This window comes from Falco peregrinus, chromosome 8, assembly GCF_023634155.1.
Source record: "Falco peregrinus isolate bFalPer1 chromosome 8, bFalPer1.pri, whole genome shotgun sequence".
NCBI lineage: Eukaryota > Metazoa > Chordata > Aves > Falconiformes > Falconidae > Falco > Falco peregrinus.
This window is the reverse complement of record NC_073728.1, coordinates 30,738,224-30,756,464: the sequence shown is the minus strand read 5'-3', so window position 1 is coordinate 30,756,464 and position 18,241 is coordinate 30,738,224. Positions and strand designations below refer to the sequence as shown.

The 18,241-nt window shown below is 40.8% G+C and overlaps 1 protein-coding gene across 1 annotated transcript in view; it reads left to right on the top strand.

The window, feature by feature from the left end:
• The window catches only part of CLASP1 (cytoplasmic linker associated protein 1), a 181,290-nt gene that overhangs the window by 98,267 nt on the left and 64,782 nt on the right, over positions 1 to 18,241 (top strand). Inside the window, exons 18-21 of the mRNA XM_055811576.1 lie at positions 699 to 748; positions 1,896 to 2,066; positions 11,666 to 11,773; positions 15,094 to 15,261. Coding sequence (XP_055667551.1) covers positions 699 to 748; positions 1,896 to 2,066; positions 11,666 to 11,773; positions 15,094 to 15,261 — 497 coding nt within the window. The remainder of the gene's footprint in view (positions 1 to 698; positions 749 to 1,895; positions 2,067 to 11,665; positions 11,774 to 15,093; positions 15,262 to 18,241) is intronic.

Here is an 18,241-nt window from a genome sequence, read left to right as displayed (position 1 = left end):
CTTAAGTACTTGGTTACTCCAAAATTATTTTTTTGTATTTAGCTAACATTGTATTAAAATAAAAGGGCAGCAAAACCCATTACGGGCTTTTAAAATAATAATAATTATCTTGACTCCATAAATAATTTCCTAGGGAGCTTTTTGCGCTTAGTAGATACTACTAGTCATTCCTTCTAGGTGTGCTTAAAACAATGCTTGGATTGAAATTCTGTGTTTAGCATTAATCTTAGAGGTGTAAGTCTGCCTCTTTCCATACAAGAGGGGAGAAAAACCCCATAAAAACCTAAATTTGAGTTGTAACTGCAAAATCAATATGTAACTCTTCTGTTGAATGTATTTATTTTAGCTTCTCTTAGGGATATAGTCAACTTAAATAACAGAGATTTGAAGCCTAAGTGTAAGATGTATATGAAAAATATCCATAACTTATTGGTGTTACTTTCTAAATCTACAGAAAGCATTCTTAAAAATATCTTCTTACTCAAGTAATGTGCATACCAGTATTTTTTTTTAGTGCTTTTGTAAGTACTTTGATGGCTGTGCTGTATTTATTCTTAAATAATAAGCTTTGTTTGTCTGTTTCTGTATGTAAATAACTTCCTTTTAACTCACATGTATACTGAAGGAATGGAGTAGCACTGTTACTGATGACTATGAAATACTAGTTTTGTTTAATAAATACTTACTTTGATTTCTAGCCGTCCATTGTCTGCCAAAAGAAGTCCTACTGGAAGCACTACATCTAGAGGTGAGAATAGTAGCTGAAAAATGTGCTCAGGTGTTGCTGAGGAAGTGTGATGTATTAGAATTTCAGACACTATGATATCAAAGAACTTTGATCGCTGTTTACTGCTCCTTAACATGGCAACTTTGTAAAATTTTTGATTAGTTTTGAGCTGTATACTACATCCTGTGCATCAACTGCTGATACAACGATGCTTTTGAAAGTTAGTAAATCTGTTACTGCTTGCACCAGAAGGGAAGGCTAAAAAGCCTCAGAAATTGTGGCCAAGGTATGTTAAGCTGTGCAACAGATGGAACAAGCTACTGCTGATGCTAAGGTGTACAGCTACATAGTCTAATGGTGCATTCCGCTTTAAAGTTTTCTGTCATTTATTCTCTGTGGTTTGTCTGCACACAAGTCCTACAGTGCTACATTCCATCTCATTGCTAATGTTTTTACTGTCAGATGGAATATTAAGGTGCAGCTTTCCTGTCCTAAGTAAATGCATACAATAATAATATATTTTAATACAAAATGTAATAGGCAAAACTTTGTTGGTAGAAGATGTGCTGCCTTCTACACCTGACCAAGATCGGATTTTGGCTGGTTTGTGTATATAGTACACCCTACTGAGACCTTGGATTCAAGGAGATATTGTTGTGTAACCTACTTGATTGTGCACACAAATGCATGTTTGCTTGCAGCTGAATAATCAAGCTTCATGCTTAAGAGGGTAAGCATCAACAAGTGATGGGAACAGCAGGCCTCATGAGAAGATGAGGTGTTGGGAAGGAAGTTAGTAGAACCTGGACTGAAGGACCTGCAGGTCTGTTTTGGCCAACGACTCACAAGCTGGTGATGGCTACTGTGGCTGAACTTTCCCATCTAGGTTCTGTTAGAAATTTCTTTATTACTGGCCTGGCAGCCTTTTTGCTTTCAGCATTTAGTCTCTCATAAAGTTCTCGGAGGTAGCATCAGGTCAGCATTGAAATATCTTTGCAGGCAGTGTGGGGAAGCCCACATTGCCCTGATAAAGCATTCTTAGTTGAGGTAATTCAGTGCCAGCAGGGAGCATTAAAAATAGTACATTAAACTGCTTGTCAGGCTCTTTGAAGCACACAGCTCAAAAAATTAATCTTCTTTATTCTGGATCTCCCACTCCCATCTGCAGCATCTACAGTAAGTACAAAATCTGTGTCAACACCAGGATCTCTGCAGCGATCCCGCAGTGACGTCGATGTGAATGCAGCAGCTAGTGCCAAGTCAAAAGTGACGTCTTCTGGAGCATCCACTCCCTTCAGTTCTGCTGCAGCCTTGCCCCCAGGCTCATACGCATCACTAGGTAAATCTACATGTTCTTCTACTCTTGCAGTTAGCTTTCTTTACTAGCAGAAAGTGCCTCGTAGTTTTATTTGGATGTTAAACTCTTAACTAGAAGAACATATCTCCGAGGTAGTTACCAGCTCTCCAGGATCAGTGTGTGATCCCTTGCCCTTTGGGATTAAGGAAAAAGTTTGCAACAGAACTTGACTTGAAGCTTCTTAGTTTCTGAATTGTATAATAGTCTGCGTCTCACTCTTCTTTCTGGGGAAAAGCAGATCTTACTGTGATTCTGGGACGTTTTTGAGGAAAATACTGCTCAATTACTTTTGACATGTCCTGCTCTCTCTTTTTCTTCTCTTCCTTCCCTCCTTTCCTGAAACCGGTTTTCCATTAATTGTTTTATACTCTGAATAGTACATCTTAGTTGAGTATGATCACTTTCTGGTTTACAAAAGCGAAAGATGTAGAAGCAAAGAGGAGAAATCGGCAGTCCTGTTTCACCGCAGAGGATATAAGTATCTGTTCCTCATGCTGACTCTTTTTAGATTTTAACTACATATCACATTGTTCTCTCAAAGCGTCTTAACATCAATTTCATGTGTCTCAGGGTTTCTTACAACAAAGTTTGCATTTGATCTTTCTCTCATGGAGATGCCGTTGAAGGAGGCATGGAGGAGGACATGCAAGGCGGTGACTGACACCGTATTTGCAGAGCTTCAAAACACCTCTACTGTTACGAGTAGAGCTGGTCATCTGAGATAGTTTTTCATTCTGGTGGTTTCATACTAATCTGATTCCAGACTTTTCATTGACTTACCTTTAAAAGAGGGAGAAAAATCAGAAATTGGTGATCTTGATTTAAGCTGTGAGAATTGTCTTAGCACTAAGTCACATAAGAAGTTGCTTCTCATTAATGTAGGGCATTTGGTCTTTAATCTGATGAAATATGCTTCGTGAATTAGATAGGGATGGTTTCTATGGATTCCTTTTGTAGGCAGGTTCCTCTCGTACCTGGAACACTTTACCTTGGCTTAAATTTGTTGGTTGTATTTGGTTCAGGAGTCGAATTCTTACTCTGATTTCAGTTGTTCATGCTTGGGTTCAAGATTTGGGTACATTGCAGTGAAAATGTAATGCAGAATGTGAAGTTGATCACATAGTAGTGTGCTTCTGAGCTTACAGCTGCAACATTTTTTTTAGTCGTGCTGTGTGCTGGCTTCAGTTGCAAAACTGCATTTAAACAATCTTGTGTCGTGAGGAAGAACAGAAGAGTGGGGGAAGCATCTACCAAAGCAGGCTTTGTCCTTGAAGTCAGGGAACTGAATACAGTATTACTCTTGCCCTTAAAATGAACTGTAGGAGAGAAGGAGCTAATGCAAAGGAGTGATGCAAACGTGGCTGCTCCTGAAGGAGTATGCGTCCTTCTGAGCTAGTAGGGACATTTGTCGCCGGCACATTCCTGTGAGAGAAATGGTGAGGCAAACAGCAAAAAAGGAGTTTGGCAAAGGTTGGTTATTGCAGGAGGGAAAACCTGCAAGTGTGTTCTTCAGATGTATCGAGCTTTGATTTGCTGCTCAAACTTTTCTTTAATTTCTTTAATTGTGTTAATTTTCTTCACATATTTCTGTAGCTAATATATAGTGCCCACTTCTGTTCATGTTACTGATTTTCCCTATTAACCCTTTCCTTATTTTTTTTTTTAATTCGCCTAAAGATGGTACTACCACTAAAACTGAGGGTAAGCAGTCTCTCTGTGTAACTGAGGTGTGTCCACAGTCGTACTACCCTACCTGGTCTCTGTTCTCAAAGTGTTATCTGGCTCTCATCCATGTTCACTGGTGACCTGCATGAAGTGTTGCATGGTTGTCCTGCTCATTTTGATGCCATGGGGTATTCTTCACTTTCTCTTCAAGATCCTCCCTGCTAATAGGCACTAGTCTGCTTTTATGACTTGACTTCTGATCACAAAGTTATATGTGGATTTCTGTATTTAAAGCACTGCTTTTGGTTGAAAGTGACCTGCACACAGATTAAAAAAAACAAAACCAAACCCCCCCCCCCCCCAAACAAACAAAAAAACCAAACCAAACAAAAAAAAACCAACACAGGGCTTGTGTTTTCTTGCTCCATGGTGTGTAAAGGTTTGCTGTGTTTTTCCATCCAAAGCTCAGGTCGCAACTGCCAAATGCTTTCGGGAAGAGACTGGGCAGCAAGAGAATTGAATTGAGATGATCACATGGCAGAAAAATGAGGACAGTAAACAATGATCTCTAGGGAAGGAATATTTAGTCAAGCTCTTTAAACCTGAGCACTCTCTTTTTGTTGTTAACTGTCTGAGTGAGATGGCTTACATCTAAGACAGCTGGAGGAAAGGCTTTTTTTTTCAAGAACACCGAGCCTGCTAGTTTGGGGGGGCCCCCAGTCTGTTCCTCTGGCTTGTTGTCAAATCTTGTTCTTTATTTCTTATTTCTCAAGCAAAACAGATCCCTGGGAAATCACTTTTTCTGAGGTAGACAGGAGTTGAAAACAAGAATGTCTTCTACACAAATGAGGACACCACACACCCCCAACAAACCCATTTTTTCCTGATGCAAGTCTCTTTTCAAGGGATCTATTACTGTCTTGTGGGCCTGTGCTTGTATCCTTGATGGCTGCTTGTATTTGGGTGTGGTGGTCTGAGAAGTGGCACTGTGCTCTTGTGCTGTGTGTGGTTTTTCCTTACTATTGTTGATGGATTGATCTATTATTTAGAGGGAAAGGTCTCTACTGTTTTTGGGATTAGTACTTAATTAGTGTTGAGGGGTGACCTGGCTTTGCATCGTGGGCAAGTGTTTGTGCTTTGTGATCTGTCAGTGATAAGCAATATGAAGTTGGTCTGAACACCTGTATTTCTAATTCAATAATGAATTAGGTGAAAGTTCTAAATTGTTCTAATGCTGATACTTTTTTTATTCTTTTTTTCTTTTTTTCCTCTTTTTTTCTTTCTTCTTTTTTCTCCCTTTCTTCCCAGTTCTCAAACCTTTCCATTTTTGGCCTAGCTTTGAAATGTTGAATGCTTATTGTTAATTTATGAAATACCCAATGCAGCTCTCAGTCCTCTCGTAGACTGTAATAATATTTGTGGAGGCTTGTTACAACAGCTGTCCTCTGGAATACCTTTATTTTTGGTTTATTCAGTACTTTATTGTCATAACGCAAAAGGGTGAGAGTTTTTATGTGGTTAGGTTTTTTCAATTCAGCTACATTGGAAGCAGATTAGATTTGGTAAAAATCTGTAGTAGAAGCCAGCAAGTTGCTTGAGGGGAAAGATGGTGAGATGAACTTTCAGAAATGGTTTGTCATCCCCTTAGTGTTAAATACCAGATCTCTGTTTTGCTGTAGGATTCTCTTTTTGCGGGGGGAGAGTGAGGATCAGGGAGAATTACAATAACACGACACACTATAGCCAGCGCACTTGAAGGACAAGTTTAATCACTGTTTGAAACTCTTCATTTCCCTTGGAGACAGCTGAGGGAGAACCAGCCTTTGTTCAGGATTGAGTGTGTCCTACAGATGGGGGTTGAGAATGGCAACATCAGAGAGTTGGCAGAAGACCTAAGTTGTCAGGAACTATGGGGAATGCGAAACTTTATATTCTTGACAAAACTGTAAAAATTAAGGGGGCGGGGGCAGAGGAAGACAAAAAATATCCCCTTGCTCTGAAAATACCTGTGTGTGCAAGAGACACTCTTGGAACATAAAGCAGAAATTCCATCCACGCTTGTGCCCGTTTTTTTGTTTGTTTTTTTTTTCCAGGTCACCAGTAAGTAATTTAAGAGCAAATCACTGTGGTTTTTTTGTGGTTCGGCTTGATGCTAAATCTGCAGTCTGGTTCCCATCAAGGCTTTCTGTAGCTACAGTGTGGAAGTTCTACACCTTCCCCTCAGCTGGGAGCCAGCATTGTGCAAACTTGGCAGTTCCCTTCTGCTTTGCCCTCAGTTCTCCTCAGTGTTTTGTTTTTGAGCCAGATATCTCAAAAGAGGAGCAGGATAGAGCAGGTTATGCCAGTGGCAAGAATACAAGTTAAGAGCCGAGCATCAGTCCTTTGGTTTTAAGTAGCATCATCCCAATTGACAGACGCTGTGGAAATGCACTTCCTTATGGAAAGGTAGGGTGAGTCTATATAGCGTTTAAATCTGTGCAGGTCTTCTGCTGCCTCTGTGCTGCGAGGACATGTCTTCATGCAGTGCACAGTTATGTCTTGATTGCCCAGACCCTTCGTGTAGCTTTGCAGGCAGAAAGTTTGTAAGATCTAAGCTTTATAGTCTTGGTTGGGACTGTACAGCTAGTGCTATACAGGTAGCAGTTGTGCCACGTTTGTTATGCCTGATTAAAAGAAAACGTTAGAAATTTTTCGGCTTGTTTTATCATGAAACAGCTTTTCAAGGAATATTTTAAAAAGGTGCATAATGCTGACTTTCAGTACAGAATAATGTGTCAGAGTGTTTCTGTTAGCTATCTGCCTTTTTTTGAAGTGAGCATAAAGACAAGCCCTTCAGACAAGCCTTTCCCAAAAGGGGAAAGTATAAATGCTGCTCTGCCCTGAAACTGGCAAGTTTAAAACAAAATCGGCAGTTTCCAGAGTCAGTGGCACAATTAAAAAAAAATATTTATTATTCACCAGAAAGGAAATAAAATCTGGTTTGTTGTAGTTTTCAGATAACTTGGGCTCAAAAGGAGTGATCTGCTCAGTTGGACATCTTCAGCGCCTTACCCAAAGGCTTTGGGAGTAACACAAGTTTTAAGAAATCTCACCCTTCTTGTTTTCTTGTCTGCCTTAAAGCTCTCTCTTGCCTTGAATGGCAAGGTTTGAGTCAAAGGTATGACTGAACATGGTATCTTAAATGGAAATGCTCAGGTAGCAGGTTTCTTTGTTCTCTTGGTCCATCCCTTTGCAAGCGCTGACTTGATTTGCCTGTACTTGTCGGTGCAGGGCAAAGTGGTGCCACTATTGTTCCCTCAGCCCTCTGCTTTGGAGGGAGTTCTTGTGCAAAACCCAGAGGCAGTATATGCTGACAGTTTCCAGTAAGGGTCAAGTGCTTCTCAAGGGAAAGTATGGTGCACAGTTGAGTTGTATACTAGTATAACGTTGGACATGTGCTAAATGTTCATGGAAGCCATTCCACTGGTTGCTGTAAAAAGTTGTTTACAGATTTATGTGTAAAGCATTTTTTAAATTGACGTGTGCATGTCTCTCAGATGTCCACATGTCATTTAGCAGTGACAGAGCTAGAGGGGTCCTAGAGGCTCTTTCAGGAATGTTTTTTCCAGGTAGGGGAAGAATCCAGTGCTGAGTAACCTAAATGCATTAGCCTGGTCTGTGGAGAGACTATTACTGTCCCAGTGCTTCCATATATAAGTTATGTGGTTGTAGGTATCATTACTCACAGTATGGAATGTTTAAAACAGAGTTGTGGAACTGTTATATACCATTTCTAGGCTCTCTGAAAACTGCTTTCTTCAGTGTAATGTACAGGCTGAGTCTCACAAAACCTATGTCTGTTCGGAGCACTGGGGATGGAGATCCACCCAGAGGAGCTCAGAACAACGCTGCTGGATGAAACTTCTTGTAGTGCAAAAGCGTTACCATACAATCTTCCTTCATTTGAACCTTTTTAAAAACAAAACAACCCTCCTAGGTTTAGACATGTGTTAGAGATCTCAGGGTTGATTCTGATCCATTGATTGTTGTAAAAATTACAGTAACTTTAAAAAATAAACCCCAAACCTCCTAAAAACTCCACAAATGGTTTCTTAACAGAAAGCATTTATATGGAGTCTTTCAAAATACTTTCTGTACCAACAACGAAGTGTCACATGTCAAATTTAGATCAAGGGTATTTTTTATGGAAATACTTTTATGGGTTTTGGAAACTAGTTGAGGCAGTATTTTTCTGTTCCTTTGTGCTGCTGTTAGGATGCAGTAATTCTTTTAAAAGCAGCAGAAAAATAATGGTTATGAAATATGAGTTGCTACATCTGCAGTTTGAGCTAGGTGTGGAAACAAACCAACCTGAAAGCAAAGACGTTTTGGGAGGGGAGGTCTTTGAGCTTAACAACAAAAGAAAGTCTGAATAACTTATTTGATATGTTATTTCCTGTCCAGCTTGGTATTAGTTTTTCTGTCTGGTGTTGAACAACAAGAGATAAAGCCATGTGAATAGTCGTATGTGCAAATAAACTCTTGAATGTGAATGCAGACTCTTGTTTGCACAGGAAATTCTTAAGGGAATGTTTTAGAGACATTTGTATTGTATAGATGAACTTCTGTATATATATGCTGTACTTGGTATAATATATATTAAAAAATATTCCTATCTTCAAGCCAGACAAATATTAATTCATGTTACACTACTATAAAACAAGTAGGTTTTGGATATCAGAAGACTAATTGTTGTACATGTTGTACCTGTATGTGAAGATAGGAAACATGTCACATCTCTTCCCAGGGTTTCTATCTCGTACAGATTTGCCTGAAGCAATTTGGAGTTCCAAGTGGTCATTTTTTGTTTTACAGCTAAAAGCTGTACTTGGCTAGGAAAAACATCTTAACATTTTTTTCTTGAAGAGGTGCTTTGAGACACTTATTTTGAGTCATTTGTATGCTGTAAGTAGGATTAATTATCTGTATGATAAAATAAATACATAGTTTTTAAAGTTCAGAAAGTAAAACTTTGGATAGTAATTACAGTAACAATTATGCTTCAGGGAATACGTATAACTGGTATCAGATGGCACCTTGTCCTTGTAACTGTGTGAAGAATTCGGGCTTGAATTTGAGAGGCATTTTTCCCCCCTCATGTTTTACTTTATCCCATGGACTTCAAGAATACAGTACTCCTAGGGTGAGCTGTTACTGTGCTATCACAGTATTTGTACCATTACATCATTTTTGCATCACAAATTTCTAGTTTCTGCTTCTCCTGTTATCATTTGCACAATGCAAGCCCAGTGCAGTGCTAGTTCACACACTTGTCAGCCTCTTTAGAAGGCTGAGAAAACCAGTATCAGTGTTGGGACTGTGTTCCTCCAGTGCAAGAGCAGCTCTCTGTCTCACATCGTTCTCTGATGCCCATTAGGCCAAAATCAGTGTGCAGATCTCCCAGTCCAAAAGGAAGCAGAAATTTTGTTCCTGGGCATTCATTCAGAAACTGCTGAAGTTGGTAGGGGTCTGTCCACTGACTCTCAGGGGTTTCAAAATAGGGCTGAGGTCTGTGTTTCTAATCCTGCTGATAAATGTGTTAATTAAGTTTGACCATTTGGTTCAGTTCTCTTTCTTAAAGCCCCCAGAACTGGTATCAGAAGCTAATCTTGGTTTCTCCTAAGGTGAAAAAGTCACTTATACTGTCCGGCTGTTCTTCTTCTTAGTCACCTGCTGATAAGGTGTGTGTGTGTGAGGAACTTCTAGATGCAGAAAGAACAGAAGATTTTGAGGATCTTGGGTGGCCTGGACATACAAGCACTAAACATGTTTTCCAATAGTGTTTGTTACCGTAATGCTAGATTTCAGCTAGTTACCCCCCCGGGCTTTCTGCAGTGCCGAGGCCTTCTGTTGGCATTCTGCAAGGACACAATTCCATTACTCGTTCCTAAGACTGGTCAGGTTTAACTTCTTGTATCACTGTTTGGTGCTCCTGCTGCCACCAGTGATGCCCTCCTGATGTGAAAGACGGAAGGAAGCCGTGAGGCTTCTGACAAGAGCGTGAGGTCCTTCTGCCCCCCTCCCCACACACGCCTGCTCTGAAGCCTGCCGTGGGGCCTGAGGGACCTGCCTGGTAGCAAGTTGCAGAGTGACTCTGCCCATCTTTGTTGCTGTGCAGGTGCCAAACCTGCGAGGGATGGGAGAGGGCCAGCAGGAGCTCTCAGCTGCCTTGGGCTGTGTGTCAGGCTGACCATTTGTAAGGGGCAGGTCATGTCCTAGAGCAGAGGGTACCGACAGCTGTGCTGGTGGTGAGAAGACTTTGCAGCCAGTTTCATGACTGTTGGACCCATGTGGATGTGCTCCGAGCTTTTTAGTTAAGGTGGTTAAAAAATGGTTTGTTCCTGTTTTCCTGGTTTTATGCTAATGATTTCTTCTGTGTCTCGTCTACAAACAGTTGCCTGAATATAGATACAGGTATCTTGCCTACTGAGCTATTTTAAAACTAGATGCTGGTGGAGAGGTTTGAAGTACAGCTATCTTGTAGGCTTTCCCCTGCAAACAAGTCTAGGCTTTCTTCTCAGAGTTCAGCATCTTGTCGCTTTGTGTCTATCAGAAACTTGCAGACCATGTTGTGAATCTTTTGAGAGCTCAGGGAAGAGCAGAGCTCCCAATCCGTTCAGCCTGGGCTGCTTGCCATTGTCTTGTCCTGCATGTGTACCTTCTGTGGCTTCTTTTTTTTTTTTGGGGGGTGTGTGGGGTGGGTGGGTAGGTGGGGGAATCAGAGTGTGAAGTGTATATTTCCCTGTTCATATTTCTTTATATGCTTATGGTGGAGACAAAGGGCAGGAGATTAATATCTATAACCAGTGGGTGCAGTTGTCTAGACTCTTCTCTTACCTGTTGTGGTTTTTTTCCTTTTATTATTGTGCCTGAAACTTGAAGTCATCCTCTGAATGCAGTGTAGCACTGGCACGAGTCCTGAGAAAGAGCTTCAAATTTGGCTGAGAACTGAGTTGTTGAGAAGTACTGATGGAGGCTTTCTTTGTGTTGCTCTTAATTATCATTTCTTTCCCATTAACTAGAGACAGATAATTGAAGCTTAGCACTGGAAAGAACATTCTGTAGGAAACAGTCCTGCCCCAGGAAGGGGATGAACTGATGACCCTGTAAGCTTTTCTAGCTCAGATTTCTGTGGCTTTTTCATGAGGAGAGGACAGAAAAAGGACCAAGAACACTTTGAGACTTTATACCCGTTCTCTGCTTAAATAAAGAGCAGACACGCAGAATCATTTTTCCACAACACTGACTGCATTAAAAGGGACTCTTCATTACAAGTAAAGTTACACTGATCCTGGGATAAATATGAGGGATCTGTAAACAGCAGGGAAAATTCAATGAGCCTGAACTAAAAGCATAGTCGGGCTGCATTGGCGGACTCTTGCAGGAGTGCATGCCAGCTTGCGCACATAGAGCAGGATATAAAGCACCAAACTGCTAATTGGAAATCCCAGCGATGGAATTTGTGGGGGCATCTGTCACACCTGTCTCTGAAAGAGTGATCGCCTTGTCAGCAAGTAATGATTTGATGCAGGAAGCAGCATTTAGGAGACTGAAATTTTTGTTGTTGATCCTTTGTAAAGAAGCTACTATAGAACAGAAACAAAGGCTACAGAGAGGTAATATTTTTTTAATTAAACTGGCTGATAGCATTATAGAAAGCAAAGTAGTTTTCGGACTCGTGGACCGTGACTGTTTCCACTCCCTTCCCTGTGTCTCAGCCAGTCTAGTAAAAGATGTTGCCTCCTTTTGTAAAACTCTTCTGTACCCTGGTTAATTGTGTGTATAACAACCCTGCAAGCATAGAACAGCATGTTAGACACTGCTGCTGCTTTTGGAAGAAACCTATTGACAGTCTGATTGTCTTTGCATTCCTCCAGGTCGGATTCGTACAAGGAGACAGAGCTCTGGCAGTGCCACAAGCGTCACCTCAACACCTGCTGATACCCGAGGCCGCAGCCGGGCTAAAGTTGTTTCCCAGTCCCAGCGTAAGAAGTGTTTTATCTCTGGGGGAGCAGAACAAATAGTTATTAATGAGTTTCTCTTGACTTGTAGTAGCATCAGCTGAGGATTGGGCTCAGTTCTGCTAATAATGTTTGGACACGTAACAAAGTGAATCCCCCCCAGGCAGTGCCTGCTCTTCCTGACAAATAGGGCCCTGAATCTGAGTGCCTAGTTGCTGCCTTTTTTTTTTTTACCAATACTGCAGCAGATTTTCATGTTTCTGTGATGTACAGGACTAAACTTGCACTGAGTCCCACTGAGACACCCTCTGTGTCTGTAGCTGACTGCTGTCCTGGGTTCTTGCCCTGCCAAGCTTCTCCTGCTTGTGTGACTGTACTTCTGTATGTGTAACACGTGAGCTGTCTAAAGTTAATGGGATTTGGCATCAATTTTAAATAGGACATTACCTATTTTGTGTGGATACGGGGGAGATGGTTCTGCTCGCTGATTCTCATGACACATCTGTGCTCTCTGGCTTCCTGGCAAGGCATGGTTTTCCCTTAGGAGCCATATATACGGTGTTGCTGCATGTGTCATGTGTGTCTGAGGAGAGTTTTGTCACTCAGATTTCAAAAAGGAACTAGGGGGAGGGAGAAAGCCACTCATGTTTGAAGGACCTTCAAGCTTGTGGGTAACAGGAGATGGGGTTTGTGGAAAGACCTGTTTGTTTTGAGGACTTGTCTTGCTTTGTACCCTGATTTAAAAGCCCTTCTCTGTTCATTCTCTCATTGCTTTGCTCTGTCATGCTGGAGGGATGGAGAAGCAGTTTATAGCATTGTGTTAGGCTGGGAAAGCTGAAGAAGCAAGTACTGTATTCAGGATGGGGCCAAATGGAAATCTTTATGTTAAGATCATGAAGGAATCTGGGCTTTAGTATGCTGATGTAAACTGATTTTAGGCTTTGGTATTGCTGATCTAAATTTATTTCTTCAGTTTTGAACCTAAAACTGATCCAAAGCCAGAAATGACCTTTTTTCTTAAAACTTAGTTTGCTGAAAAATGGTCAGACGAGATGAGACAAGTCTCAGAAGTATTTAAAGAATAGTTGAATATCCAAAGTTTTCAAAGATTATGGGCTTAGGTTTTTTAATAGAGTGTCTTACGAAGCTTTAGGATGGTCACATCTGAACCTGCTGCCTTGGTCTGGTTTGCTGAATCCTATTTCCAGCTTAGCCCAACCAGATGTGATCTTTATCCTTAAGCCAAACGTTGCATGAAAGAACTTATGAACTCAAATATAATACAGTCACAGGACCAAATCCTCCACACCCACACAGTGGATAACTCTGTTGCAATTTTGCATACTGGGCTGAGGTGTAATTTAGAGCAGAACTTTGGATCTCGGTGTGTCGGTTGATGTTTAGCTGAGAAGCTGATCAACCTTGTGAAATTGTTGGTCACGTCTGCACATTAACTCACTGCATTCTGCAGAGGCTTTAGGAGTGACATGTTTGTAAATAAATCTGTCTGTATTGTGTATAGCATAAATCGCATGCTGAACGCTGTATTGTCTTGCTGTCTTTTAATCCACTTTTTGCCTGTCCTTTGGTCTGCCCTCATAATCAAGGATCCAGATCAGCTAATCCTGCTGGTGGTAAGAAACGTTTTCCCTTTCTTGCTTTCTCATGTTATTTCCTTCACATTTTTTAACTGCTAAACTTTTAGCTTCCCTCACTTTCTCCTAACTATGAGACTTAAAAAGCATTTTCCTAGGGTCATAAATCCAAATGTGTATGGCAAGTGATTTTTGCTTTCTCATAGTACTGAAGCATGGTGAGCGTACACTCTGCATATTGAAGCTGGCTCATTGCTGCAGCTTAAACCCCAGGTGCTAAATTCTTCCAGTTAGTTCAGTACAGCCCCGCTGACATCAGTGAGATTGCAGCAGCATAACTGAGAGAAGCCTTTGCTTTTAGGCTGTAGGTGCTGTGTGTGACTGGCATCTGTCACGAGTATTCTCACTTGGGGCAGAGCAGGGCCAGCACCACATACAGTAGCAGAGTATATGATTTGATTGATTCAGAATGACTTTGACCAAGAAATTGGATAGGGCAAGAAAGTTAAAATAATGTATGTATTATGATATTGTCCATGAGATCAATAAAATTGCGTATCTTCTTAAGGCAGAAGAACAATCTTTAACTCTTTCTACTTATAGTATCTGGAACTGAAATTTATGAGATGTGTAGATAATTTACAAGAAGAAACAAACATGGATATTGGTTCAGAATTTGAGCTTTCCCAGTATGTTCTTGCAGCCTTTTCAAATATACTTTCCTGGCTATTTTAGCAAACAGATTGAATGTCAGGAATGGTAATATCAGCAGGAAATTTTCAGTGACTTATATATCTGAAGAAGCAAAAAAGAGTCTTGAATCTATTACTCGCACAGTTCTTTATGATTACCTTTAAGCTAGCATTAACTTAATTTTTGAACAATTTACCAAATCAAGATCCGCAGGACAAAAAAAATTAAGAAGTTACTCAGTTCATAGAGTTAGTCAGCAAGGCTGTTTCAGATAGAATTACCTACTGCAGCTGGAAAGTAAATATGTAAATAAATCTCGGTTAGTAGACTGTCTTGCTGAGAAGAAATGTAAACCTGCCATGGGCTATTTAAACAGACAAGGAAAAACAGGCTAACTACTAGACTTGCTAAAATTTTTCTCCAGTAGAAAAATAACTAAATAGCTTAGATTTAACCAATCAGATCTAAGCCAGCCAGCATCTCTACAAATGTGGCAGGTCCCCTTGATTTACCCTTTGTCATGCTGATCTGCTGCTGTTGGGATGTTTGATGTAATTTTCCTTGGCTGCATTACTGCAGGAAAGCATTGCCACCACTGCAGCGTGGCATGAAGGTGCCCAAGCTACTTTGCAGCAGGTTACCTGTGCCAGAAGCCAGCATGCTGCAGCATAGCTCTGCACACAGGCTAATTTGTGTTGCCTCAGGAGGAGGAGAAGCAGCCTGTGAATTCCATGCTGCTGCAGTAAGGCTGCTCCTGGCACCTCTGTAAGTTTGTATAAAGCCATATTATTCATACGCTGCACTGTCTGCTTTGGTCTTGGATCCCAGCTGGGCAGTCTAGTTCATATAGGCAGAGTTGTTGATATCAGTGTTTGTTGTCTGTGGGCTTTCCTCAGTCTTCCTCAAAAACCCATGGGGAGCACTCCCGTTAGTTTTCTGAGTGATTTGAATCAAATCCTTAGATAGAGCTGATTGTCTTCCAGTTTTACTGTCAGATTATGTAAAATCTTGGGGGGGGTTTAATTGTTTCTTTCCTTATTTCTGGTTCTCTTCTAGCTGGTAGCCGGTCTAGTTCTCCGGGTAAGCTGTTAGGAAGTGCTTATGGTAGCCTGAGCAGTGGAACATCCAGAGTCCAGCCGGTGCCATCATCTTCAGAGAAGCGCAGCAAGATCCCTCGGAGCCAGGGATGCAGTCGAGAGACGAGTCCCAGCAGAATAGGACTAGGTAAGAATAGTCGCTGCAGTGACACCCTGACCAGCATGCTCGAAGGAGGGACTTTCCTGCTGACTAGGAAACTTTATGTGTTAGTGTTACTCTTCTGAGTTTTTTCAGCTGGTAAACTAATGTGATTGTGGTTTGTAGGAGTGTAACTCTAGTTTTCCAGGTTGTGAGCTATAGTTTCAAAGTAGGCCTGAAGATGTCATGAGATGTCTTCTGTTTGAAATTCAACTTGAGTGATGTTATTAGATCAGGCAGCAAAACCAGAATAATCATCACAGCAAAAATACCTCATTTGGCATCAACGGCTTAGTCCTAAAATGAGTTGAGCAGTCTTTACAGTCAGTTGGAATCAAAGGCAAAAAGCACCTCCTTGGATTATTTTTAGAAATTTTGCAGCTTAAATGGTTTGCTTTGTTCATCTTAATACCTTGGAGCCACTTTCTTAGATGGCGTTTTAGACTTATGCTTTAATTATGCTACTTCCATATTCTTGTCTCAGTGACTGTTATGTAAATATTCTATAATAGTTTTTTTCAAATTTATCAGCAGACTCATGTTTTTTAAGTCAGGTGAGTAAGCATCGTTATATATGAACTTTTGTGTATCTGAATTGAGGTGAAAAGGCATTCAGTGTGTTGTCTGAACAAGTAAATACTGTTTTCATTTTTTAAATGGATTTTTTTTCATAAGTTTGAAGCTTATATAGGGGAAAAACACTTTAATACTGTTACTAAATTATTTTATATCTCCAAAGAATTTACTAGTAGGCTGAAATTGAAATTATAGCCCTTCTGTTGTCAATTAAATTTTTAACTATTGCCTTAGCAATTGTATTTTACATTTAAGCTGCCTTTCTATTTAGAGTATGTTGTTAATAGGGAAGTATCTTATTCATTCTTCAAGTGTATTGAAATTAATTTAAAGCACCTGAGTGCATATACTGTTACAATTCATAAAAAATATTGCATGTTCATTGTGGTTATGTTTTCAAATTCAGTGTTTTTCTCATGTCGGATCTATTTTATGGCCTCAGTATGAATACATTGTGCTTTTCTGTTTGTTGCTTCTAAAATGTAAAGTGCCTCCCAACTATCGGAGGTAATTGTTCTGCTATCACTCTGCAGAACAACACTTTTTTAGAAAGAAACAAAGAATGATGGATAGTACCATCACAAATGCTTAAGCTGATCATCACATTATGTGGTTTGATTTGAAACAGTCTCAAGCATCTGAAAGGAAATTGCCATGTGTAAAATCCTCACTCTTGGGTTGCCTGCTTTCTGGTATATTATGTAAGCCTTGAATTCTTTTGAAAGTGAAATTTGTATCTCCTTGCTCTGATGTGCTCCCTGTGAACACAGTCAGTGGTTGTTCTTTGAGAGTGGGAGAGAGCTGTCAGATCTATTGGATGCATGGCTTCCACGTGCCCTGCTGGGTTGGTGGCCACAGCCTGTTCTTTTGGGCCGTTATGGGAACGGGAGAGTCTGACACTTCTATTTATTGCCTTTACTACTCAGTTGCAGAAATTCTGTCTCTCTATTGGATCTTGAAAATTGTAATATTGCCTTGGATGGAGATAGCTTTTGAGCTGTCATCTTTATACCATTATTCCACTGTATTTATTTCTTTATAATATATACATAGTAGCTAACAGTATTTTATGCTTTCTTATTGTGTTGCTTCAGTCCCTATGTTTCCTTGACATTTTTTCACTTGTTCATTTCATTAGACTCCCACTCACCTTGGTCCTAAATATGTTGATAGACTTTTCAGAATCTGACTCAAGAAGGTCCTTGAGCACATATTGCATCTACATTTGATGTCATATACTTGAGGCTTTCTGGGATTATGTATTTGATACACATGTGCTTATCCCATGGGCTGCAACAGCTCCTAAGCCTGTGGTCACATTGCAGCGCAGTGGATGTTGGACCATTGCGGAGATTGGGCTGTCAGAAATGGGTAGTTCCTGGATCCTGTTCATAACTCATCCATTGATGTGTAGTTTTTGCAGGGGTGACTGGGAGCTGCAGCTGGACCAGTGCTGTGTGCACAGGATTAAGCACACAAGCGCATGGGTCCCTGTGTGCAGTTGGCTTTATATGGGAGTCACCACTGGACTTTCTCAGGCCCTTCTGGGACAGTAACAAGCTAATAGAGCTCTGCATGTGGATACCTGTTAGCATCAGTAGTTTGCTGCTAGCTTAGATCTCCATGATGGCTGCAGGTATCTGTGAAGTTAGTTCTTTCTGTATGCTGGAAACCTTGAAGTAGTATGATACTACTTCATTTACCAGTTTGAAGTAGATGTGCCAAGAGGCAGCACAACAAAACACATTTGGCATGCTGAGGTCCTCTGGCCACCTATATGGCCCTGCTCAGTGATGCTTTTCAGCTTGCCTTTGCTGTCTGCTCAGTGGAGATTTAGTAGTGGTGATACCCTGTCAGGGAAGGAAGAGTACAGTCCACTTAATCTGGAGCTTTTCTTTGGGCCTCTTGGAGGAGATCTCAAAAAAGGTGATGTCCACTTTCCATGGACTGAAAGTTTATCCTCTTGGAGTTAATTCTGTTGGATGCTCAGCAGATTGGGTGGCACAGTGGGATCTGAAAGGAGTGAGAGATTTGAGGCTGTCATTCTCCAAAAAGTGGAGCAGGCACAGCTAACTAGCAATTTCATGCAGCAGCACTCTTTCTGTTGGCCTTTTGCTGTGTGCGCTTCTTGGAAAGCTGAAGGCAGTTCTTGACTTGCCTCTACTGGCTGTACCCCACTGCAGAGCTTTCCTTTGGCTGTTTTGCAGCATTTACAGGCTCTTTAAAATGCTTGTATTGATGTAAAGGAAGTGTCTGCTGGTGTTCAGTCTTTACTTAAGAATCGGTAAAAATCACACCCTAATGAAACACACGTCTTTTTTCCAACTGGTAGTTTGGTAAATAGGAGGCACTACTGAGTTCTGCTGGTGGTGTTTGTATCTGTTGGGTTCCA